Below are 26,699 nucleotides of genomic sequence, written 5' to 3'. Positions count from 1 at the left end.
CACGGCCCGCCACGGGGCCGCGCTCCCCCCCCGCTCTCCCCCGGCGGGGCCTAGTGCGGCCTAGGCGGCCCCGCGGCGGCGCTGAGGGGAGGCGCGGGCGCCGGAGCCGGGGGTGCCTGGGCGGCCGGCGGGGGCCCCCGCGTTGCTGCGGCTGCGCCGGGCTGGAGGAGCTGGGAGATTGCGCGGTAGGACACTCACCTCAGAGCGGCTGCGCTGCGGCGGGCCTGCGCCGTGGAGCCTCTGCCGGGCGGCGGCCGGGGAGGGAGCCGAGCGGGGACGCGGCGCGGCTCGCCCTGAGCCGCCGCAATGGCGAGCGGGAGAGGCGGGGACCGGCGGCGGCGGCGGCGGCGGGAGGAGGCCGGGGGGGAGAGGGAGAGAGGGGGGGGAGGAGGACGTATGGCGTCATAGCCCAGCGCCGCCGCCATGATGAGGAGGGCGAGGGCCGCGCCGGGCGGGCGGCGGTGGCGCCATGTGCGGGAGGTCGGGGCGGCGGAGGGGCGAAGGAGGAGGTGGCGGGGAGCGGGCGGCCGGCGGCGCCATGTTGGGGAGGTCGCGGCGCCTCTCCCCTGCGGGGAGTGGGGGCGCGGAGGGGGCGAGGGGGTGTCGGCGCCATCTTGGGGAGGTCGCACCCATTCTCTCCCTCAGCGAGGAGGTGCGAAGGGGCTTCGGGCGGCGGGCGGGAGAGCCTTGAGGAGACGGCGGGCCGGGCGGATGGACCTGGCGCCTCAGCCAAGCGGGCTGCGGTCCCAATCGCGTTTTTCTGTGGAAAAAGCCCATTTAAAACCATCCCAGCCTGGTGCTGAGCAATGGCTTTCCTGCCTGCGCACAGCCGTGTACCTCCTTGGTGGTTTTGGGGTAGGAGGAACCATACTGCTGAGCTAATCTGGGTTTAAAAAAAAAAAAAAAAGATCAAAATAACACGTTGGGAGGCCGGCAGGGTTTGTGAGAGGCCATCTGTTTGTAGCTGTAAATCTTTGCCTGCTCCCGGCAAGGGCCGCCGGCTTGAAGCAGCTGTGGCTCCCGCACTGGAGCTCCTCCGAAACCAGGCTTGGTGCCAAGGGGACGGGTGTCCCTTCTGCACGTCTGAAAACGGTGGTAAGACTGTTAACAGACTGACCGTCCTGAACATGAACATAGTCCACAAAGCCTCTCATTTCCGGTACTGCCTGGTGGGTATCGTTGAGCTGAACTCAGCTTTAGCCCCACTAATTACCCTTCCGGGTGTATGGAAGCTAATGATTTCTTGTATTATCGTATTTGGGCTCAGAGACATCTAACTAGGATCGCAGCCTTGTTCTGGGGGAAAGTGTTCACCTTTGAAGGCTGCCCCTGTCCCCAAGCAGCCTGGGGATTCGGTAGGAACCTGAAATATAAAGGAGAAGGATTTAAAACACTGAGGGAAAAGGAGATGGGGGAAGTAATGAAAACGAGTATAGATCTGTGTTTTGTAGGAGGGCGTCTTAAGACGGGACTTGACATCTGGTGCACTGAAAGCTGTCAAATTTAAGATGTTTTCCCCATGCCTAAAGAATGACATGAAAATACAATGAGAACAGGTACTACAGGAGAAAAGTTAACAGAAGCTGGTTCAGAGCCACCTGGAAAGCAAAATATTTTCAGTAATATTCCTTCATTAAGGATCTTATGTTTTTATTGCACACTCTGTGCTAGAGATCTGGCAGGTCAAAAATTCAGTAGACTTTCATATTAGGGTAATCATAATTTTATTTTTGTTGGCATAAAATGTATGTAATTTGTTTTACTTCGGGACATCAGCCCACCATCTGTGCCTAGTAGAAACCTCTTTCATGGGTATGCCATTGTACTAAAAATGATAAAATTTTTGTCATTATACTGATATCCACTACTGGGATTTTACAAGCTCCCTTGAAGTGTGCAGTACAGTCCCTGTAAAATGAGATGCGTCCCAAATGCCTGCCAGCTCACGGCACTCTGCAAATTTACTGATAATCAGGCAAATACAGAAAATACAGAAGTAACTTCATCTGATAGGTGGAATGAAACACAGCCACCAATTTTTTCTGTTTACAAATAGAATAAAGCAACAGTAGATGACTTCTTAGGGCAGGAAGTGATGACCGTACTGTACCCATCTGAAGATGCAAGAATATGGAAAGCACCGTATAGAAAACAAACGCTAACTGCATAGCTATCTGAGGCTATTGGTGTGTGTGTGTCAGGTCAGCTCGGGATTGACTGTCCGCTCTGCAGACTCACACTCCAGTTGTCGCTTCTGCAGTGCCTTTGTATTTTCGGGGGGAACTTTGCTACCATGTGCACACTTTCACAGCGCGTCGTGGGGAAAATAACACCTCTGCTTTTCACATCAATGTCGTCTTAGCCCGTAGACTCAGTCACTCTGACGGAGTTTTGGATGCTCTGGATTTCTGTCATTGGCCTTTCATAGGTATGAAACATGGATCCAGGCCAAATGATGATTTACACCAGTTGCCGAGATGAATGTAACTTTTGCTGCAGAGCCGTGAAGGTGTTTTGGCTGGGGCTTGCTGCTCCGTGAAGATGGGGGAGTGCCTTGCCAACACAGGCGGACATCTGGAGGCAGCTGAAGCAGACTGTAACAGCAGTGGAATTCCCTTGTGCGAATCAGCAGTTTTAGAGCAGGGCCGCAAGCACCGAGGCCGGGGACCGTGCCACTTGACAGGCCTGGTATAACCCACAGTGACCCAGAATCTCCACAGGAGGAAGGTCACTGCCTGGTACATCACAGGAAAGTAGATTAGATGAGCCACCAAGAAAATTTCATAATGGTAGGATGTGATAATACCAGAGGAGCTTTGGGACACTCTGGAGTCTCCCTCATTGGAGGTTTTAAGAACAGGTTAGACAAAATACTGCTCAGGAATGCCGTAGGTAGAGTTGCTCCTGCCTCAGGGAGAGGGATGGATGACATGACATCTCAGGGTCCCATCCGGGCGCATATTTTCAAGGCCACATGTTGGTAATCGGTTTGGAATGGGCAGATCAAACCATGGGCTTGTGAAAGTGCACATTTGTGAGTCGGGCTGTTGAGCGTGCTGGGACTGTGACTGGCACGTATGCTCATTTTTTTTTTCCACCCTTCTCAAAGTGAGAGAAGGAAAGGAAAGGGAGGGGAAGGGCACACAGGACCAAAGCCTTTCGACAGGGGAACAGCACAGACGTTCATTTGGGATGTACCAGAAAGGTCCTCCAGAGGCAACATTTCCCAGTATGAACAAGCTCTCTTTGAAAAACTGAACGTCAGCACACATTTCCCCAGGTTCTCATGGAGATCCAGACTGCACTGTGTCATAGATACATAATCCTATACAAAAAGGGCTGGGAAAAGACTAATTGTGAGTACAAATGTACATTTGGCCAGCAGAAGGGTAGGGAGCCTGGCTTGCACGCCCATAGGAATGCCAGGGGCTGGTTAGGACATGCCATATCCAGCACACAGGGAGAGACCGGGGAGGAGGCTAGCTGGGTGAAGGCTAGCAATGCACAGTGGGAAAAGGGAGCTCTGGTGACAGGACAGGGTCCACATCCTGGGTCTGGGAAGAGGAAACGTGGAAAGGATAATGCGAGGACAGTGTTATTAAATTACCAGCTGGATGTGTCGGCTCAGGTGCTGTGAGGCCATGGGAGAGAGGTCAGAAGACTACGTACAGCCTGGTTTAGGTCTTGTCTTTGGTCGGTGACTTCTGGGATAGAAGAAAAAAACAGATGAGTAACAAGGAAGGAGTGCCTAGGAAAAGATGCACAGGAAAGCATAAGGGGAATGGGAGTGCCTGGGTCAGTGAGCTGGTGCTGCTTTGTAACATGGGTGGGTTATTACCAGCAGCGTAAGTGGCTTTTGGGCTTTGGCCAACAGCCTCAGAGAGGTCTGGCCTTAAAGTGCCACCAGCCTTGGGTCACAGATTTTGTGTGTTTTCAGGTGCCGCAGTTGGGTCCATGCACAAATAAGAGCCCTAGGTGAAGAGCCTTAGCTGCAGCGAAGACTTCTCTTCTGTGGGAGTGCGACTGAGTTACGAGCAGAAGGTTTGCAAGTGTGAAAAAGTACTATTGACTTTTAGGGACCGCAAACAGAGATTATGTTTTTGTAAGGGGATGAGACACGTGCCCTTAGTAGCATATTTTGCACATCTCATAGACGAGGTCTATCCAACGCATTGTTCCAATCAGCTAAGCCAATGTGGGCAGGAAGGAGATGTCTCCAAAAAGTGTTTCAGGGACATAAGTGTAGCTTTAGGACTTCCTGAACTCCCAACTCTTGCCTCTTCTATGACAGCAGACATTACAACAAACAAGAATCTGTTACCTTCCTGGGTTTATATGGGAAGGCTGATCTTTGGCATGCTGGAGATGAAGGAGCTGCACGTGGTCATGAAGTGGAAGACGCGTTCCTGGCAGCAGTTCTCTTGAGGGTCTGCTTGCCACAAAATGTCCTAGCTGCCTCAGAGTTAAAACATCTGCTGCCTGTTGGCACTTCTTGGCTGCCTGTGCTTGCAAGCGACGGAAGAGATAGAATCCCAGCTGCTTGGCATCTTGTATCATCAGGGAAGAAAAAGTGGATGGGTCTTTTTTCTTTCATATGGAGGTTTTATTTTCATCTTAAGCCCAGAGAAGAGAAAAGTAACTGATTCACCCACTATGCTATAAACAAAACACCCTGATGATTAGCAGAACTAACTGAACAGTTTTTAAAACGTTCACAGTGCAGACTGAAGGGGAAGACTACAGACACAGCTGCTTGGCCTTTTCCTTCTCTCCTCCTTTTTCAGATTAAAAAAAATTGCATCCATTGCTTTCCTTTAATGTGAGTCTTTGCAACAGTGATTGTTCAGTAATGTGCAGTAAACCAGATTTGCACGGCTCATAAAGAGCCGGGCTGGTTTTCATTACTCTAGGGAGAATGTTGATAGTGCAATGAGTTTGTTATAAGTAGCCTTGATTGGGCTCCGGCTGCTACAGCTTCTTTGGAGCCAGATTAGACCAAAGCTGAGTCTGAGTTTTGGGAGGATTTCTGTGACGAAAAGCTCTATTATAGTTTGTGTAGTCATCAGAATTTACACAGGTGCAGTCATTCTGGAGAGCTGCTACTGGTAAGATAGTGGATTCCTGCACCGTCTCCCAGAGCCCGTCAGGGCTCTGCAAATAGAGATTTCTGGTTTTCCATCTGACCATTCCCTCTCTTCGATTTAGATCCTTGCACCTCGTTCTTTACCTTTGTGGGCACTCCTCAGGTATTTTCGGCTTATCTTCACTCCGTCTGCTCAAATACAGTTTGGTCAAGTTCTGCACACACTGATCTTGCTGTTTTTCTGTACAGAATATGACAAGCTTCTGAAGTCATCCAGTGTTACAGTGCAACGTGGGACAGAGTGAAGAGGCTGAAGATAATACGTGATTAGTTTTGCCAGGTATTAGAGAAGGAGGCATTTTCCGATAGAATTCCAATTCTCCAGCTGCCGCCTTATTTAACATATTTGGTCTCTTTCCAAGATTGCCAGTACCTCTGTGCAAAAGATGCATCCAGAGCTTTTTTCTCTGTTTCAGGTTCACTGTCACAAGAGTCGTCTGAAGACCAGACTTTCCAGTATGGCCTCTCTGGGCTATGATGCCATAACTAACTGCAGAGCTTACCCTTTTTTATAGTTCTTTGGCATCACGACCCACAGCCAGCTCACACTTATAATTGCATGAGTATAAAACCCTAGTATGGAAAGCAGTCAGGCAGTCAACAGTTAATCTCAAGATTTGTTTTCTTGGACAGTAATAAATTATTTTAGGGCTTTGCTGCCTATTTTTGAAGTTCTGTTTTGGATACTCACCTGGACCTGCAGTGCTTCAGGGCAGCCTTGAGCCTCAAAACATTTCCCTTAGGAGCAGGGAGGGTTACAGCAGACAGGGGATCTGTGCTACAGACTCTGGAGACCTTGATTCTCTCGTCAGCAGGGAGAAAGGTTGCATGGTGTGAAGATCTAGAATATATCCAGATTGGAGCCGAGACCATTGTTTTGGCGTATGATAACAAAATGGGGTCTGAATGTGCAACAGCACAAGCGATACATGACGTGTCTTCGGGAGAGCAGCTTTACTTCTTGTTCCTTTTCTGCAGCAACTAGTAACCAAAAGCAGTCTGGATTTTGGGCTTGCCCCGCAGCAGCCGGCCTTTTCACTGCTTCTCATAACTAGTGATTAATTGTTTCTATTCTGCCAGTACCCAGAGTATTTAGAAATAAAAGACGGCAGTGTTGGATGAGTGCCATTCTCCCATCTCTGTGAAACAGCAGTAACAGTAACAACTACAGAGAGAGAATGGCACGTAAGAGCCCACTTAGGCTATTGTATATAGCTTTTCAGTGCCCATTGCAATGTTCCTTGCAGCTAGGCATCAAACTACAGTAGATTTTACAGCAAAAACAGTTAATGGAGAGACAAAGATGAGACTGTAAAAAAGGAAGAAATGAGCTGGGAACTTTTCTGTCAGGAAGGCTTTCCTCTCCCATCTCCATGTTTTGCCCAAAGCTTCTTTTCAAACACACTGGTGAAGATTTTTTTTTTTTAATTGGTTCTTAGGGCAAGTAGCCTGCTTGTGACTCAAGTATCTAATGTCCGTGCTGAGGCTTGTCCTGTACCAGCACTGTGCTGCTGCTGGAGCACTTGATGATCCCAGTACTCGACTGGGACAGAGCTGGCAGGGGTGGCTGTGGCCAGCACTGCTCCGGCGAGCTTCGGAGCCCAGCCCCAAGGATGACGCCTCCTGCCATCTTCCTAACATGGACTGTAGCCTACAGTGCTTCCAAATAACATGCTGCTGCAATGCCCTTTGTACAGGGCTGCAAATCTGCTCATTGTGAGATACTTCTTCAGGTCCAATCTGCTTTTCTTAGGGAAATAAATTCCCCAAGCAGTCACTGAAGACTGATTACACTGAGTTGGATATTTATGATTTGCTTTTCTTCATTACTCAAGGCAATTTTGCCTAAACTGTGTAACAGGCAAGGCGATTTTCCCCTGGCTGAGCTAGCCATCTGAACACAATTACACTTCGCTATTATTAGTGAGAGTGAGCAGGGCTGAGTTTACAACTGTGCAGGAGTGATAAGCTCAAGACAACTGCACTTCCTCTCCAAGGAACTGTCTAGCTCGGCTCCCCTCCTCCGCATCTCAGACACCACCGTGCTGAAGTCAGGAGGTATTTTTGTTCTCTGAACAGGGATGCCCGAAAGGCGCAGGCCGGGTAGTTTCCTTTTAACAGAAGATTAGACAGGATATCCCCCACAATTTTACCCTCATCATCCAAGACACCAGAATCACAGATGTTTTCAAGTTTTCTGATAACCCCCTTTTAGGGCCTTTAGCCCAAATTCCTTAGGACCCCCAAGCCATGACCATATTGGTTTCTCTGGACTCATCACTTTGTGAGGAACTTACATTTCTGTATCCACATGAAATTTGAATTTGCTTTTTCAGTAAAATCTTATATATGCCACAGAATGTGGGATAGATCTTACTAGATGTTCCTGTACCTAAACAAGACACCTGGGGCTGTTTTAAGCCTCTACAGACATTTAATCAGAAGAATCACATCCTAAACTGCTCTTACTATATGAATCTAGATGACTAGTCCAGGCATTGATGCAGATGTTTAGATTTAGAGGAGATTAATCCCATAAGTCTCAGTTTTATGACTCTCACGTAGCAACATGTGAGAAGAAAAATTGCACATCGGAGGTGTTAATTGTCACCTTGTGCTGATGAAGCAGTAGCATTGTGAAGCACGGAGGAAAGCAACAGGAATAACAGGTTTAAAAAAATGTAACACAGGAACGAAAGGCTGAAAGTAGTGCACTTTCCTACCCTAAAGAGCTGAAAGGAAAGAATTTTAAGAGAAAGGAGACATAACAATCCTCATCTCCTGAAAGATCATTGTCAAGACAGTGATGAACTGTGGGTTATGACCACTGGTAAGCTCAGGACTAGCACAGCTCTGCCACGTGTAGGCAGGGAACAGTCCTGGAGCTACTTGAGAGCTGAACGATCCTGGGACGTTTCAAGAGACACTGAGAAGCTTGCCAGAGACACCCCCAGGAGGCTGCTCGTCTGAAATCTCACAGACTATTAAAATTACTTTGATCTCCTCTTCCAAGAAAGCTTGCAATGCCAGGTTGTGAAGAACTTTTAAGACCTGCCAAAGCATTGCGACAGACCCTAACTGCGGTTCTAGGCAAGAAAAGCAAAGTATCAACTGCCACTGTAAGAGCTTGAAATGTTTCCTATTCTGCTATCTCCTTTCTGGTGATGGCAACAGAAATTATGCAAGTCACGTGCATAAAACAATAGGAAAGGATGAGAAATCAATAAAAGCATGTACATTTCTAAGAAAACAGAGCTACTCCTTGGACAGTTCCCAAAGGGCAAGCTATAATTACCAGGTATTCCCAAAATGTTATATCTATTTTCAGAAGGTACCAGGCTTCCTGGATAAAGTATCTCGGGAGCCAAAACAACAGGTGACAGAAGGAGGACTCTTGCTTTCAAGTACACCATTTCAGGCCATATCGTCTGAGATGAGTCGGACACCATGGCAAGCTCAACAGTTATTCGTGGAATAAGACAAAGAGCTTCATGCTTAGAAAGCTCCAATATACCCCAGCAGAAGACACCTGTTTCACTAGGTCTGGGAGCTTCGGCTTTATATAATAAATAAAGCATTACTTACCTTGAAGAACTGAAGCACAAGGTGAGATTACAAAATTGAGATCACTAGAGGAGGCAATACTATCGACAGTATTAGAAAAAGCAGTGATTTCACAAGGGTTAGCATTTTCTTCCTTTCATTTCTTCAAGTATCAGGTTGTTGCCAATAAGCAGATTGCAAGTCACATCAGCAGCTTTAAACCAACCGTAACTCTCCTTATGAAGCTCTTTTATGAAGCAACTGGTGTTGCAAGATAATTAGCTTTCCATAGAAGGGTCAGATTGAGAAAACTCAGAACATGGTATCATTCATCTACATCACTTACGATCCAGCCTTCACTTCTGCTGTCTTAGGGGCTTGATAAAATCTGCTTACAACCCAATCACACTCCACAAACATGAAACAGATATCCTCAACAGGCCCCTCCCCTTCTCTGATGAAAAAATATCCATCTTACACACGCAAAGCATTCCCACTTGCTCCTCCACAACCACCTCTAGTGAAGGATACATTAAATCAAGGATGGGAAACTCCCAGCATCATCAAAAGTAAATGTCACAGAACAGAAATTGTCTCCGTACATAAACATACTACGGTTTCAAGAAGGTCGGTCAGCCTACATAACATTTTGAACTGCCATGAAAAGAAACCCACAGAAGCTATCACAGACAATGTTTTGTGTAAACAAGAAGGGAGCCAGATCATTCCTGTTATGCAATGAGCAATCCAAGTTTTGTAACTGTGTATTCAACAAAGTGCTAGGTCATGTAGCATGGTAGTATATCCATCATATCAGATTAGATGAGGATTCGGAAGCAGATTTATTCTACAAACATTTTTTCGGACCAGAGAGGTCAAAAAAGTCATAGATAGTAAATTATTTTTTCCAGGAACAGAATACTTTAAGGAATGAGCGATTCACCATAAATGTGACAACGAAATATCAGGCTTTTTGGTCCAGAAGCAGTCATTCCTCACATGCCTGTTTCCAATCTCCTTTTTATCTATAAGGAGATCCCAGCATGAGTACCTCAGGCAGAGATAGCTATGCTATAGACCTGCAAAGCAAGGTGAGATCTACTTGAATCACACTAAGAGAGAAAAAGATTTTCTGAAGTTAAATGTAATTTTCAACTTGCGCTAAACAGCATTAAGTATTTTGCTTTCTTCATATAATCCGTGTACTCCGATCTACCTGCTAACATTAAAAAAGAGCTTCCTTTTAGACTGTAGGAGCACTTGGCCTATCGCTTGCAATTTCAGCTATTAAAAATATTCTAACATTCAGCACTAATTGCAGGTGAACTTCTAAAGCATTTGGTTCAGGAATTTCCACCAAAGAGCAAACTGCTCCCTTCCTGGCATATAATCATGGCCATTCCAAGGAGGCTGTTGTAACCATGTGTTGTATTAAATATTTTCCTCATTTTCCTTAAACATTTTTAGTGCTAATCACAGCTAGAAGACAATTGAGAGAAATGCTGATACTAAGCCAGTCTTTTGCATAAAAAGGATTTCACACTCAGTTTACTTTAGCCTAGTCATAAATATACCAGACCTTAACAGTAAATAAAAAAATCCCTTTGGTTGTTTCTCCTGAAGTCATACAGCAATAACCTAGAAGGAACACTGCAGAATTAAAGGACTCTATTTTAAAAGAACTAAATATTTCTTACCTTTAACAAAATTATGTGCAGCCTAAATAAAAAAAATTAAAAAAGTCAAGGATAAGGTATTTTCTCCCCAGGATTCTCTTACAACTAACCTCTGGTCTGAGGCTGTCAGGGTGGGAAGGCCCTATAAGCTTCCCCTAAGAGGACATCAAAAGCATCTGCAAGAAGCAGGTCTCCTGAATTCACTGAATACCTCCAGAAAACTACCAGTAGCTGGATAACTACCTAGTGGATAACACACTAGGATATAAGAAAAATCATCCCAATATTTGAAATGGAAGACATCAATACTTGCAGGTGTCATGGGACCCAGACAGCATGTCTTGGAGAGCAACCATTTTTCTAAGTTCTAATCTTTTGTTCCTTCTGGTCTTTTGTACAATTACTAGCAAAAGAGAGAGAAAAAAATGACTTGTGCCTTTTTTATCATAAACAGAAAGCTTGAAAGAGGTTTATAAAAAAGACAGTAAAATCGGAATCTCTTTGTTCCTGGAGGACATCTGAAATGGCAGTGGGGAGCCAAGACAGTAAAAAATGAGCAAATGAGACAGGAGTTAACCTACTGAAACTTTATTTTATTTACTTCTGCTGACACTCTTTAGTGCCAACATCTAATATGCCTTTTGGATGAAAGTTTGTCTTTAAAAATTCACCATAGTAACCTCTTCATTGTGGATATACCATTTATGAGCAAAAGAATCCTCAGTTGTCCTCCCCTGAAGATGGGAAATAACAGCCAGGGTTTTTCATAAAATGAGAAATGAGACAAAACGATGCGTGCCGTTTCTCAAGCCTTTCTTATGTACCATAAAGATCCACAGTGCTTTTCTTAATGTGAAAATAATGTGCTAGGAGATACCAGGCAATACAGAAACACTGACTGAATGAAAGAGTGAAGAAGGGAAGCTGCTCACAGACAGCTTGAAATAGTCTAATAATGTGGTGAATAATGTCTTTTTTTAAACTCCTTACATATATTTTTCTATATATAATATACATAGCCATCAGTCACATCACGTAGCAGTCCTGTGACTCTCCTCACTGCTGTGCCCCACCCACAAACACATCACCATCCAGCGTATTTTTAACAGCGGGGCTTTGGTAAACAAACATTAACCTCACGTACGCAAAAGCAGCGTGCTCTGCACGACTGCTTGGTAATGGCAAAATGAAGGAAGCCCTAATACTAGAAAAAGGTAGCTCACTGCAAGAGATGATGGACATAGCACCACGAAGTTCCCTTGCGCTGTGCCCATAAAGCAAAGGGCCTCTCCAGCCTGCAGTTTCCCCTCAAAAGATTCTTTGGGCATTTGAACAGAACAGCCTTTATGCATCATAAAGTCAGCTTATAAGTTCTGCACCCCAGCAGGCAGAAAAGCTCGTCACAGAATCAAACTCTTACAGGTTGTGATAAAACAGAAATATCTGCAAGTTTCATCCCGCAGCAGCAGAGACTCCCTGTAAAGTCACATCCACTGTCCCTCAGAAGTCAGCAGCACAGCCTGCAGCACTCTGAAGCAACATATTCAAATAGAGAATGGAGCCATTTGAAGTCCAAACTTTTCTTTAGAGATGTCTGTTGGTCTTTATTAAACACCAGGGAGCCTGAATTACATGCCAAATTGAGATGGATCAAGGCGTCAGAGAGGTAAAAGGGAAAAAAAAAGTGTTTCATTTTTCAGTTTGGGATGGTTGGAAGGGTTTTCTCATCTGTTGTCAAAGAAATGAATGGCAACTTTTCAGCTACACTAGAAAGCAGAGTCTTTGTCCTTTGCACTTCACTGGTCACCATCTGGTGTGCTCAATTGCATCATGCAGAAATCACTTTTTTTTTTTTTAAAGAAAAAACATGTAATGATATTTCACTATTTGTTCTGGTAATTTTTGCATACTGAAACTTTCCTTTGGAGTCTTTAAATCATTGCAGCTCCAGTCTATCACAGATGTAAAAATGGCTTCACTTACTTGTAACCGTCGTATCAGATCAGACCGCTTGCCTGCCTCGTGTGGCACGCTGCCTCCCGCACTGGTCAGATAACAGCTGCTTCAGAGGAAACTGCGCACGATGCTGCAATAGGTAGCTGGAGAACAAGTTGCCCAGAAGGAAGTTACTTCCCCAAACACCTGCTCTGCGTGCAATTGCTGTTAAACCAGGTTCTTCATCTTGGCAAGAGATTGTACTGCTCTTCAACTTCTCCTGCAAACTGACCCTGGGACCCAAACTGACAGTGATGGGGGGGCAGCGGGGAGGCTGCTCCGTGATGTTCAGCAGTTCCTACCTCGGTGCTCGGAAACATCTGTCCCTTAAAGATCTCACAGATATATTACACAAAAAGGGAATGATTTTTTTTTTTTTAAACAATTAGTTTGAGATGCTAAATATAAACAGAGCAAATGTCAGTCCTCTCTTGCTTTGGAACACTGCTACTTTGAGGAAATAGTTGCAAGTATGTGCTGTGACTAGAGACTTCCTGGTGGGTGATGGGGAAGCAAGAACACGAGTCAATGCTAAGGAAGACATGCTGATGCACAACGTAGAACAAACTAGTACTGCAAACCGCATCTCTGATTCAGCAGAACATGCCAACTGCAGGCCACTTAGCAAGGAAACAGGATACCCACCATGATTTTCTTGACATGTAGATGGAACAAATTCAGTGGAGTAGTGCAGTAGCCTACATAATGACATTAGCTGGCCTACAAGCAATGCCACTAAACTGTGATTTTACCTGGTCAAGAGCTCTTCACAGAGGGAACATTTTAAGCTGGAGAAACAGCATAAGGCTCTATGGACCTTTATCAGTTTGGGTCGATCACATCATAACTGAGCGTTCTGTTATCCATAACATAAAGTCTGACCTGGAAGTCAGAAAGGTGCTATACCTCCTCCTGCAGTTAAGTCGATCAGAAATGCCCTCGAGAGCCAGCTCGCTGCTCTGCCACATCAGCACCGCAGATGTTCAGCCCTGAGAAACCAACTGAAAATCTGATGTGATACTTCCTGTGCACATGACAGTGCCGCTTGGTGTAGAGAGTGGCTTTGCATGCTCACAGTCCCTCGGGTATCCTAGAGAACTAGGACACCTCCCCTTATAGTAGCTCTAGCCCATTGCGGATTCTGTTTTCCGAACTCTTTCTCCAAGATTCCAGCCCTTTTGTATTCCTTCCTATCTCCTCACAGCCCGCATCAGTTCAGGACACATCCTCACCCCTCCCAGTCACTCCGCTGCATCCTTCCAGTCGGTGTAAGGATCTGGGAGAGATGTACAGCTTCGCTTGACATGCTGCTTCACAATTTACCAAGGGCTCTGTTAAACACACGTGGAGGAAATGGAGCGAAACAACTCTGAACCGTAACACAAAGCTTGCGGTCTCTAGCCAGGACATTCAGACTAAGACCAATTACTGTAAGGGGAGACCCGGGGCGGGGGGGGTTCATCATCACCTCTGACTTTCTGTAACAGCATCACTGACAACCTCTAAGCTAGATCTCTAGATTTTCACTGCAGCCAAAGGAGAGCTGGTGGTGATTCGCTGGAGCTTCAAGTACTGCTTATCTGACCAAATGTAGCCATTTCCTTTCGAACGAGGTGAATCACACAGATACGCAGATGGCATCGCATGGCTCTGTTGACCCAGAAGGGGAGCACTGGGCAACTCACAAAGATAAACCAATGTTATAAAAATCATACTTAACACTGTCAATACCAAGGTATCCATCTTCTGAAATCAAGTTTCCACCAGCGCTGGTTAAACCAGCTGGAGGGACACCAAATGCTATTGGGGAACACATCCCATCCATAAAAGAACGGCAGCGGTACAGGTGAAGCAAACCCTACTACAGACCCTTCAGACTGCTGAGGCACAAAGCTTTATTCCACACAGAACTGGAGAGTGAAGGGCCACAGCTGAAATTACAATAGCACAGTGTCACTTACCATTTGTCACTCTATGCTTGAGCTATAATAAGAGTGTCTTTGTACGGACACAACAGTGATTATAGCAAAATATTTGAGCTAACCACTGGAGAGGTCAGTATGAGTCTAATCTGCAGAAAAGTCTCATCTGCACTGGGGAGCCTGGTTTTCACAGAGTCCTTTGCTTTCCGGCCACTCAGTTATTTTCTTTTCTTCCCCTTCTTTTTGGGGGAGCCAGGCCAGGGAAAGCCCCGAAACTGTAGGCAGGCGGGGGCATTGTGGCAGATGTAGTAGGCATTGAGCATGGCAGCTGGGCTGAGGATATCCACTTCCTTTACCACCTTCTTTGCTTTCTTTTTGGAGCTTTTGCCTTTGCCACGCTTGGGTTTGCTACTTTTAACTGCCTGCAGAGAGAAAACGACCACAAAAACACTCAGTTAGTCCTGTGTCTTTATTGTCTCGCTTCTGGGCAGAGGATCCAAGACATGCTGGAACAGCTGTTTCATTGCATCTTAGTCCTGGCTCGCAGTATTAGCTCAGAACCCCTCACCACAGACTCCTGTAATTTGTGGTGACTTTATATAGGACTCACAAGCATTAATACACTTTCAGCAAATCCATATTTGCTCTGTAGGTTGTAAGAATCTTTAAAGTCATCAGACAGAGCTAATTAGTGTACCCCTGTGCTTCCTTCTGGCTAAAAAAAGGTTTGTGCACAATGGAAATCATACATCCTTTTCAATTGATTTTTTTTAATTAATGCATTACAATACAATCCTGAAGCTCACATTGTGTGTTCATCCACTACTCTGTGTCTACTTGTGACTCTGGATAATAAACCAGAAAAGCAGGTCTCCCTTCTACAGCTGTGGCCTTTTCAAGGCTCTGTGATGGAGTTGCTCTTCTACCATCAGCAGTAACACAAATCCAAATAGCAGCTCTGCCATTCTGTATATAGGAAGGAGAAGTTGCCAAGACTCATCCAAGCCCTAGTACAGGCCAAAAAAATACTCTTGTTAACTCCAGCTGATTAGCGCTGGTGCCTGAACACCCAGGCACTTGCTTCTGAGAGGGATTTGCCAGTCTGATTCACTCCCTGGATTGTTTTCTCACCCATCCTGGCCACTCCTCACAACAAGCCTGGAGCGGGTCTGTGTGGAAGACGTTGCCTCCAGGTATTAAGCAACAGAAACTGTGTCAGGGACCCAGAGGGATCTCTCATTGCTGCTGTGTAGGCAGAAAAATGGTGATGGGAACACAGAGCCAGAAGGTGGGCAGTGTCCCAGCAACGCCAAGGACGGAGCGACAGCTCGTCTCAGAGAAAAGGCTGAGCAGGAGTACTTACACATCGTGAGTGACTGAAAGTATGTGATCTCTGGGCCAACGCCAAGAGCACTTTAAGTACACACCAAGTCACTTTATGCATCTGCCCATCTATTTCTGTTATTTGCCTGGTTTTGCACACTGTAATTAAACAGATCTAAGCACTTCATTAGAAAGAATTAGCACAGATACAACCAGAGAGGCCACATGTAACTGTCAGTGGGGCATAAACTAGGGGAAGGCAATATACGTAGCGTATTTTTCATGGTATCAATTCTAAAGAGTCCCTTTACAGCTCAGTACTGTTAAGTGCGAAAGAGACAAACATTTGTGCTCTGAGGTATGGGAACACAGTCAGGGGTACAATGTTCAGGATCAGCCAAGACCACAATGTGAAGGAATATGTATGGGTAAAGGAAAAAAAAAAAAAAAAAGAAAAAAGGTCAAGAGTTCTATATAAAACACACAGAACCACTATCCACAGAAGGAAAAAAGACTGACAGAAAATACAGAGTGCAAACTGCAGCTGATGGCAGATTGCTTCCTAAACCTTCAGTCACGCAGACTGCAAACTACTTGAACTCAGACATACATTAGAGAAGGCGACAAGCCTTTTTTGCAGACCTTAATTGGATAGAATTTGTTGAATACTTCATGTGCTGGAATGCGTACAGTTCACAGAGTAGATGCTTATGTTGGATTTTTCAGCTGGTCACCTGAATCACACTCCTTGTTTACGCACTCCCAGCACGGTCTCTGCTGGATTTTGTGAGGGCAATTAGGTTCCTGGTGAGAATTTGGCTTGTAGCCGATCTTGCAAAATAAAAAAGGTGCTTAAAAAAAGGTAAGGGCAAACTGTTGTCTGAGTCTGCAGTGAGAACCAGGGAATGCCTTTTGTCTAGAGCAGCCTCACCGCTCCTGCTGCCCCTCTGCAGCAGATACCTCTGACCTCCAGACTTTAAACGTTCTCAATCATTGTCAGCAACTGTCTTCCGTTTCCCATCTCTCATGAAACGTGGCATCGGTAAGCTGTAGTCTGCAGTCAGCTCGCACTTTCGAGCACAACCTAGAGCAGGGGTTCCCAAAGCACGGGAAGCTAACGAGCTACAGCACAGCATCACAAATACCATCAGAAGTAAAACCTTGTGCGTGTACGTGCACATACGGCAGTGCCAGAGCCAACGCGTGGCGCACCAGCTGGCAACCTCGGGATTTCTTACGGATTTATCAGGCAACCAAAGGACACGTGATACCGAACAGAGTGCAGTTCTTTTTTGGCATGTAGAGGCACAGATCAGACTTCCTACCGTGATCTCTTTTGAGTTTTTAAACTACAACCCAGCATGACATCTGAACACCTTCAAAAGTACTGGGAAACCCATGTTTGTGCAGTATTTTCATTCTCCCACAAGCAATAAGATTTGAAATTTTATAAGGTGTGTGCAAAATTTTACAGCCTGTAGCTGAAAACAGCAAGAAAAGCTAAAAATCAGAATTAGGTGCATGCTTGCACACAAAGTGAATTTGGGCAGGTCTGTTTATCTCCTGCAGCCTTGGGAAGGAACCTTTTGGATATTAACTCCATTTCCTTAAAAAGCAGTATCAATACACTTCAAAAGAATCAAACCTGTTTTACCATGGCTATGTTCTTTTACTGAGCAGAGGAACTCCACATCAAGCCCTGAAGATGGACCCTGCAATAAACAGTCATGCAGTGGGTTACTTACTGCACAAGGCATTAGTATCGTTCCCCCCTAAACTTTACAGTTAAAGGGGAAAAAGAGAAAAATAGTTAAAGTTAGGCCCTTGCAAAAGCAACTCGAGATGTGCCATACCTAAAAGCATTTCTTTGCAGACAATCACCTATGAATCATAGAATGGTTTGAGTTGGAAGGGACCTCAAAGACCGTCTAGTTCCAACCCCCTGCCATGGGCAGGGACACCCTCCACTAGCCCAGGTTGCCCAAAGCCCCATCCAACCTGGCCTTGAACACTGCCAGGGAGCCAGGGGCAGCCACAGCTTCTCTGGGCAACCTGTGCCAGGGCCTCAGCACCCTCACAGGGAAGAAGTTCTTCCTAAACATCTCATCTCAATCTCCCCTCTTTTAGTTTAAAGCCATTACCTCTTGTCCTATCACCACACTCCCTGATAAACAGTCCTTCTCCAGCTTTCCTGTAGGCTGTTTTAAGTACTGGAAGGCTGCAATTAGGTCTCCCCAGAGCTGCCTCTTCTCCAGGCTGAACAAGCCCAACTCTCTCAGCCTGAGGTCTCCAGAGCAGAGGTGCTCCAGCCCTTGCATCATCTCCGTGGCATCCTCTGGACTCGCTCCAACAGCTCCATGTCCTTCTTGTCCTGGGGACCCCAGAGCGGGACGCAGCACTGCAGGGGGGTCTCAGCAGAGGGGAGCAGAGGGGCAGAATCCCCTCCCTCAACCTGCTGGTCACACTGCTGTTGATGCAGCCCAGGACACAGTTGACTTTCTGGGCTGCCAGCGCACACTGCCGGCTCATGTTGAGCTTCTTGTCCTCCAGCACCCCAAGTCCTTCTCCTCAGGGCTGCTCTCAATCCATTCTCCACCCAGCCTGTGCTTGGGATTGCGCCGACCCAAGTCATCTGCTAACTCTGCCAGATTCCAGGACTCTGAGCTTTTCAGCAAAGCCTTTGAGATTTCCGCTAACAACACAAGGCTAGACAGGGGGAAGAGGAAAACCTGAACCTCAATTCAGTGTCAGCAGCCCACAAAAGACCGTTACCAAGCCCCGAGCTCACAGCAGCACTGCCAGACTGCTCCAGGGCCACCGAGCCCCATCCCTGCCTGCAGGACACCCCATGTAGCTCAGGCAGGACCTTACCTCCCTGTCTCCACAGCACGGGCTGAAGAAACAAAGCTGTGGAGAGCCTCCCACGCTTTCCCCCCGTGAAAAGACAACAAGTTCTCTACAGCCTTCCCCCCACCGGGTGAGACGCGCCCATCCCTCAGAAATACAGCGCTCCACAAATAAACACAACGTTTAAGCACAACCCAGTAGAGCCCCCACTCTGCCTGCGGCAGGCCCCGAGCACTGAACAGGTCCCGGGTCCCTGCCTCAGCCGCAACCTCCCCTCACGGCCGCTGCCGCCAGCTGCGGCCTCCTCTCACCTACCTCCCGCGCCGCGTTGCCATGGCACCCACCCCGCCGCCCCAACCCACGCATGCGCAGTGGGAGGTGGGAAAGCAGGAGTGGGGCGGGGGCTGTCGCTGACGCACCGCCCCTCGTCCAATCCGTTGCCGAAGGGTGGAGCGCACCGCGCGCTGCCCGCGACCGTTGCGGTCGTAACGGTCGCCTCAGGAAAAGGGCGGGAAAAGCTTTTCCGGGGCTGAGGGGAGCTGCCGCTGCCGCCGCCGTCCCGCCCTCCGCGCTCAGAGGGAGCCAGGCGAGAAACAAAGCACAAAGGAGTCTACCCCACCCACAGCCAGCGAAAGGTCATAGGGAGGGAAAAATAAAAATACCACAACAACTTACAGCTGAGAGGAGGAGGGAAGGAAGTTGTGCTTTTCAAAGGTTATGGGAAAGATTGGCCTTTGGTAGACTATTAAATGAATATTCGCGTTATTTGTGGGGATTGGGGTTGGGGGATGTTTTGCCTCGGCTTCCTGCCTGTGCTGAGAGAGGTGCAGCCCACGCCTCCATCCTCTCTGCTAGTGCACTGTGCAAATTGTGGGGTTTCTCTTTGTTTAACCAGCTGACCCAGCGTCTTATACCGCAGAAACATTAAAAAAAACCCCAAAACAAAACAACCAGACTCTGCTTTTGGCTCCTTTGAGAGCCACAGTTTTGCACAGCAGGCACCAGAAGCTACGTGTAATAGAGTTTGGATGTTTTCAAGAAATCCCCATACAGTGATTAAAATTAAGCCAAAGTCTTAGACCCAGGGGAAGCAATGGAGGTGGAGGGGTCAGAGGGAGGAGCAGGCAGCTGAAGGGTTCATTTCAGTGCCTTTTTAGAGAAAACAGTTTTTTTCACATCCATAATACCAATTTTCTAAAGTTTTGGAGAAAGGACAGGAGACAGGTGTTTCTTCTGTGTCCCTCACCACCAGGCTTTTACTTGCAAAGTGCTAAAAATCAAAAAGTACAAGTGAAAAAATATCAGTAAGAGATGAATCACCTGATAGAAAAATAAATAGCTCCTAGTTATACCACTGCCAAACCCTAACATATCGATGAGTCTGCCTAGGTCATGGATTTATTTTTATCTCAAACATTAACGTCTCTAAATCATGGGTATGTAAGCCCATAGGATGCACTTTATCGTATTTTAAAGCTCTTCTTCCAAATCTTGACAGGTGGGAGCTTGGAGGGATTTTGATTTTAGTGAGATTTCCTAAGGAAACAGGGCTTTACTGGCACACAGGTTGCCCATCAGCCTGTCTGCAATAACTTCTGAGCTGGATGGCCAATTCCAGCCAATATTGACACAGAAGTAAAAGTTCAAAGACGTGAATTCCCTACACATTTCATGAGACACTTAATGTCTCTGCTGAAGAAATGTCAACCCAGCTCAGCATGTCTCTGGGCTGTTTGGCAGGAGTGTGTGCTGTCGTTGTGGTGTGGAGGACAGAGCAGTATTTCAGGACAGTGGGACATGAACCTGTAGGAAGACAGCTTTGTTTCAGAACAATTAATTTTAACAGAAACAAGAATTCTCTTAATTTTGGGAGATGGAGGCTATAAAGTAAGTTTCAAATATCAGAAAGGCTCATCATTTCAATGCAATGGGAAGTAGTGAAAACCAATGTGTAATTTCTTTTTTTTAAAAGCACTTTACTTTTTAATTTGCCTATTGGACATAACAGCTGTCCAGCCTTTGATTGCTTCCTTGGTATGAAGTTTGTACATATTATAGTCTGTTATGTACAGACATTTAAATAAATCGACATCGGAAGGGACTGTGGGTAGAGGACTGTAAGTCTGATTCACAAAAATATCCAACCATCTTTCCTGCTTTTCCTGGCAGCTACAGAGATTGTTGGGTTTATTACAAACACAAATTTCCAGCTCATGGAATTATAATGATTAACAAGCATTCACCCGTTGCTTTGGATGCTGTGAAGCAATGTGGTGGTTAGAAGGTATGCAGACTCTGTAAAGGAGCTTTCTTAATACTGATAGAAGAGTGAACGTATTTGGCTACAAATGTACAAGTACTGAAGGACAGAACAACTCTGTAGTGGTGGAAATGTTTGCAGGGACAGTATTTCAGCATGAAAATAGAAGTGGATATAGAGAATGAGCCAGACCGGTGACTGAGTAGAGTAAAAGACGGTTTAATGAAAAATGATAAGAAGAACTCCCAGAAATGAGAACAAAAGAAGAGTTGAGAACAGGAAAGAAAACAAGAGCCCAATAAAACATGAAGAGAAATAAAGTTATCAGTGAAAGAAAGGAAGAAGGTGGTTAGGAGGAAACGTTTGAAGGAAAATAATTATCACTGCCTGTAGATTAGATATCACAAGAAGGAATGAGTACAACAGCAAAATGCACCAGGTGATGAGGAGGAGCTCAGGAATAGAGAAAGCAAAGAGCAAAGGCACTCCTTGGCAAAGTACATGTCTAATGATTATCTGTTCTATCAAGAAGGAAAGTTGAGCCAGGAGTGCAAGTTGGATGGAGAAATGAGACCACAAAACTTTGGAAATAATATCAGCTGGGTCGTCACCTGACATTGTGGCTGGGTGTGGGTGTTGGTGGAGAGCAAGATGCTGCTGAGGAGGGTGTTTTGAAAAGCAATTGTGAAACCATTAGACTTATTTGCCTTGAGCATAAAGGGATTGAGTTAATGGAAAACACCACTTTATCTTTCCAAAGTAATGCGTTTGATTGCCTGACCAGCTGAATGCCACTGTGAATACGATGCAGACCTCTTTCTCAATCCAGCGGAAAAATCTCTTGTAATCAGGACACGTTACATGTTGTCAAGGACAAGCAATAAGACATTCAGTGTAGAAAACATACATCTCAGATTCTTTTACTTATCATGGATATTTTGTTTTCTCTAGAAAAAACCAGCCTTTTGTCTCTCGTGACTCTCCTCTGTTGCCATGAGTGGGATCCAGGAGAATGTGCTATTCAAAGGGAATTGTTTTCTGATCAGCATGGAGTATCAAGATTCATTGAGGCTAATGAGCATGTTATCTCTCTGCTACTCAGACTAAAGGATGGAGCAGCTGAACTTTGTATTTAGCAGTGAAGGAAAATGAGGGATACTGTTACCCTGTCTCACAGACCAAGCTTGTCAGGGCAGTGTAGAAAACGAACTCTAAAGAGGTTCCTTGCCGTTTGAAAAGGCACAGGGCCTTGGTCTTTGGTTGTTCTAGGCATGTCTGTGATTTGAGTCTCGTTTTCAGTGGCTAGGTTTACTAAAGCAGCTCCCATTCTTCCTTGTGCTGCTTGTTGCTCTTCCTTTCCTGTCTCTACGAGGCCATGGGCAACTGAACCAGTTAGCTATTTGATGTTAAAATAGCCCTGCCAGAAGAGCATTCACTGCTGAGGAAAATCTCAGAGGAATCCTGGTACCTGTCAGACAGAGCCAAAAAAGACAGACAAAGAAGCAAAAGAACCAGAGAGGATAGGGAAAAGTTTGGTAGCGTGGGTCAGAAAGCAAGTCTGCAGATTTTTCTAAGTAAAACTCCTTTGAATGAGTCTTGGGATGGATAATGAAAGAAATAATGAAAAAAAATTGATTTTTACTGTGTTTAGGGAAAAAATGTTTTATGTAATTTTTATTAACAAACCACATGGCATAAAATAAGCAATCATTATTATACTCATTATCTCCTTTTAGCAAAAACAGCTGGCAAGAGACCACATCACAATAAGTATTGAGGCTAAAACGAAGTAACAGTAGTGACAAGCGTGTCTGAAATATTAGACAGAAGAGATAAAAATTAGCCTGTGCAGTCAACTGTTGTATTTTGTAAAGATGCTTGGACCTGGCTACAAAACAAGCTACTGTTTATACATGCAAGGCTTTTGATAAATAATTAAGGGAAGTTTTTTCTAACCAAGAGTATAATAAACCTGGCCTCATAAAGTCACTGCCGTAGTTACAACTGGATAGAGTGCTTTAGCTCTGGCAGCTGTCAGGCCAGGACATCTCAGTAAAATTATTTTTATGGAAATATTCGCGTAAGAGAAAGGAGTGATAGTAGGTTATGGTCCTTTTCACAGAGAGAGAAGAAAATGCATATATACAGCCAGGGGACCACAGCCAAATTGAGAATCAAATGCCTACTGAGAAGTGTGAGTGCATGGAAACATAATGTCTTATGTACCTTGCTCCAAGAAATTGATAATATCTTTTTTTTTTAAACAAGTTGTTCCATAAACTGTGGAATTAATGAAAGCCAGCGTCATACAGATTCAATCCTTTCCCTGCAGCTCTCCCTTGTCATTTCCCAGCACTAACCATAAGCCTTCTCCAACAGAGTTCCTCTTTCCCCCAGCCCAGCGCAGGAGGCGGCTGCAGACCCGCCGGCTCCAGGCACACACAGATCCACCAGCCATCGCACGGGTGCTAGCCAGCCCGCTGCTTTCTGCCAGACAGAATGGATCAAGGCTGAACTCCCCCTGCCTTTGCTGCAGTTGGGGAATTAATAGGGTCACTCTATATGTAAGCTGCCAACTTTCACAACTCTGAAAGGAATTTAATATCTTTGAGGCCTTTTATCCTTTGCTCAAATTTGCATGAAGTTAGCTAACCAGTTGGAGAGTTGCTTATAGAGGACTGAGAAACTAATAGTGTAATTGCATGTGCTTTATATCCCTAGAAAACAAGGCTAAAAATAGAAGAATCTGTACTGAGGTACTGAAGAAAATTACTTACCAACAGCAAAACTTTCGGCAACCATCTGTAGGCTGACCAAGAACAACAAAAAAAAAAGCTCTGCATACACCATTTACAAAAGAAACTGAGAACACTCAAGCATTCCTGGAATCAACAGTCATGTTTGGGGCAAGATAACAGATGTTCCTTCAGCTGAACAGAAACCATCCGAAACCTTGTTCTGAAACTTTCTTGCTATACATCAAAATGATTGTTCCATAACTGCTGCCTCCTAGCTCTTTTGAAATTTTTTAAGGAGAAGAAAATCCTCACTGTGAAGCAAAGAAGTTTTAAACTGCTACCTGTTTGCAGTTTGAGAAGTGCAATAGAAGGCTGGAGTCTTTTCTGGAACTGCTAGAGAAGTAGCATCTGGGACTGTCAGAAGTACTGGTACGGGAATGTTCTAGAGGGGCCTCAGTTAATATACTGCTCAAACACCTCCAGGGAAAATCTTTGGAGTATTATGTTGTTTGAATTACCCGTATCTGTTTGTAAGTGGAATAAACTTATTAAAGTAGAGGTTCCCTCTATTTCTGCTAAACTGGCATTTCAGCCCCACAGCTGCTCGGCAGAGCACTGTGCAGTCTGTAGTGAGGCCAGTAGGTTTTATCGGCATAAACTGAAACCCACATTTTCTGGCTTGCCAGAAGAAACCCTCACGTGGCGCATTGCAATAGGAGTAGTCTCTGTGATGAATTTGGGATGAGACACAAACATTTAAGTTAAAAGGTGAAGCTTTCCATAGGTACCTTTTTACACAGAGGTTAAGATTTTGTGTAGAGGTGTGTGTCTAGGAAGTATAACTTGTGCTGGTGGTGGAAATAAATAGTATTCAAAGATAACAGTTTATACCATCCTCTACCACACAGATATTCAGGTAAGAATTTGTATTTCTATTCTCTACCTCAGTGTTTTGGGTTTGTGTGGCAAGGTTTGGGCAGCAGGGGGAGGCTACAGGGGTGGCTTCTGCGAGAAGTCACTGGAAGCTTCCCCCATGTCCGACAGAGCCAATGCCAGCCAGCTCCAAGATGGACCCACTGCTGGCCAAGGCCAAGCCAATCAGTGACAGTGGTAGCGTCTCTGGGATAACAGAGTTAAGAAGGAAAAAAGAAAAACAAAAATAAACCCAAACAACTAGCGGCAGCTTTTGCAGCCAGAGAGAGAAGTGAGAAGATGTGAGAAACTCTGCAGACAGCAAGGTCAGTGCAGAAGGAGAGGGAGGAGGTGCTCCAGGCACCTGTGGGAAGGACTCGTGTTGGAGAAGTTGATGGAGGACTGTCTCCCATGGGAGGGATCCCACACTGGAGCAGGGGAAGAGTGTGAGGAGTCCTCTGCTGAGGAGGAAGGACCAGCAGAGACACTATGTGATGAACTGACCACAACCCCTATTCTCCATCCCCCTGTGCTGCTGGCTGGGGGGAGGCAGAGAAATCAGGAGTGAGGTGGAGCCCAGGAAGAAGGAAGAGGTGGGGGGAGATGTTTTAAGATTTGATTTTATTTCTCATAACTCTGTTTTGCTTGGTAATAAATTTGATTAATTTTTTCTAAGTTGAGTCTGTTTTGCCCATGACGGTGTGGTGGGTTGACCAGAGCCGCTCTCTCACTCCCCTCATTCATTAGACAGGGGAGAAAAAGTATAACGAAAAGCTTGTGGGTCGAGATGACAGGGAGAGATCACTCATTAATTATCGTCACGAGCAACACAGACTGAACTGAGAGAGGAAATTCATCTGATTTATTACTAAGCAAAACAGAGTAGAGGAATGAGAAATAAAATCAAATCTTAAAACACCTGCCCCCACCCCTCCCATCTTCCTGGGCTCAACTTCACTCTGGGCTTCAACCTCCGCCCCCCCTCAGCAGCACAGGGGGACGGGGAATGGGGGTTACGGTCAGTTCATCTCACGGTGTTTCTGCTGCTTCTTCATCCTCAGGGGGAGGACTCCTCTCATCGTTCCCCTGCTCCAGCATGGAGTCCCTCCCACGGGAGACAGTCCTTCAAGAACTTCTGCAACGTAAGTCTCTCCCATGGGCTACAGTCCTTCACAAACTTCTCCAACATGGGTCTCTCCCACAGGGTGCAGACCTTCAGGAGCAAACTGCTCCAGCGTGGGGTCCCCCACAGGGTCACCAGTCCTGCCAGCAAACCTGCTCTGGCATGGGCTCCTCTCTCCACGGGTCCACAGGTCCTGCCAGGAGCTTGCTCCAGCGTGGGCTTCCCACGGGCCACAGCCTCCTTCAGGTGCCTCCACCTGCTCCAGCGTGGGGTCCTCCACGGGCTGCAGGTGGAATCGCTACACCCCCTCATCCTTCCTCCATGGGCTGCAGGGGGACAGCCTGCTTCACCATGGTCTTCACCACGGGCTGCAGGGGGATCTCTGCTCCGGTGCCTGGAGCACCTCCTGCCCCTCCTTCTGCACTGACCTTGGTGTCTGCAGAGTTTCTTACAGCTTCTCACTCCTCTCTCCGGCTGCAAAAGCTCTCTCTAACTTTTTTTCCCTTCTTAAATATGTTATCACAGAGGCACTGATGGGCTTGGCCTTGGCCAGCACGGGGGGTCCTTCTTGGAGCCGGCTGGCATTGGCTCTATCAGACACAGGGGAAGCTTCTAGCAGCTTCTCACAGAAGCCACCACTGTAGCCCCCCTGCTACCAAAACCTTGCTGTGCAAACCCAACACAGACGGTAATTGGTGAATGATCTCTCCCTGTCCTTATCTCAACCCATGAGTCTCTCGTTATGTTTTCTCTCCCCTGTCCAGTTGAGGAAAGGAGTGACAGAGTGGCTTTGGGAGGCACCTGGCCTCCAGCCAGGGTCAACCCACCACACTCAGTAAAAACAGAAGGCACAGAAAAGCTGTGGAAACCTTATACAAAGCACAATTTAAATATAAATTGTAGAAAAATGTACATTGTGTGGGTACGGGTCATTCTGTTTGATGTTAACATTGTGGGAAAGAGATACTTGGGAGAAAAAAGAAGTTTTGAGCCCAATACCAAGGGCTTTTCTAAATTTCTCGTTCTTTAATCATTCATTCATTCCATTGTCCCCTTGAAGAAAGACCTACCTTCATGACCGTAGTTTATTAAGACTAAAAGGATTTGGATACATTGATAGTACTTCCTTTACATTCACACTTAGTTGTTGGGGAATTAGATTGCTTTCTAAATCACTCTAGAACAGAGAATACTGGAGGAATCATAAAGCCAGGGGT

At 46.0% G+C, this 26,699-nt stretch overlaps 2 protein-coding genes across 10 annotated transcripts in view; both read right to left on the bottom strand.

Moving 5' to 3' along the window:
* NRF1 (nuclear respiratory factor 1) overlaps positions 1 to 351 on the bottom strand; it is a 74,533-nt gene extending 74,182 nt beyond the window's left edge. For 2 of the 4 annotated variants that reach the window (XM_054829742.1, XM_054829771.1), the window contains exon 1: positions 199 to 351. The gene's annotated coding sequence lies outside the window, so the exon portion shown is untranslated. The remainder of the gene's footprint in view (positions 1 to 198) is intronic. The other 2 variants (XM_054829752.1, XM_054829781.1) reach the window with 2 other exon arrangements.
* A 1,357-nt stretch (positions 352 to 1,708) lies between these two features.
* SMKR1 (small lysine rich protein 1) lies at positions 1,709 to 18,796 on the bottom strand. 6 transcript variants are annotated; one of them, XR_008577623.1, is made up of 4 exons: positions 18,765 to 18,796; positions 17,257 to 17,314; positions 3,608 to 3,704; positions 1,709 to 2,735 (listed from the first exon to the last, which is right to left on the bottom strand). XR_008577623.1 is itself a non-coding variant. In XM_054829792.1 (3 exons), exons 2-3 carry the CDS (start codon positions 17,257 to 17,259, stop codon positions 14,498 to 14,500), a joined length of 207 nt encoding a protein of 68 aa, XP_054685767.1. In that variant the 5' UTR covers positions 17,260 to 17,314; positions 18,765 to 18,780; the 3' UTR covers positions 14,215 to 14,497. The 6 variants fall into 6 exon arrangements, 1 of the variants encoding a protein (XP_054685767.1); XR_008577625.1 differs by lacking the exons at positions 17,257 to 17,314; positions 18,765 to 18,796 and adding an exon at positions 8,729 to 9,782 and having other exon boundaries at positions 1,709 to 2,594; XR_008577621.1 differs by lacking the exons at positions 17,257 to 17,314; positions 18,765 to 18,796 and adding an exon at positions 9,033 to 9,782.
* Positions 18,797 to 26,699: the final 7,903 nt, after the last annotated feature.

The sequence above is a fragment of the Grus americana genome, chromosome 1, assembly GCF_028858705.1.
Source record: "Grus americana isolate bGruAme1 chromosome 1, bGruAme1.mat, whole genome shotgun sequence".
Lineage (NCBI taxonomy): Eukaryota > Metazoa > Chordata > Aves > Gruiformes > Gruidae > Grus > Grus americana.
The sequence above is the reverse complement of the archived record's forward strand: the minus strand, read 5'-3'. Positions and strand labels throughout refer to the sequence as shown.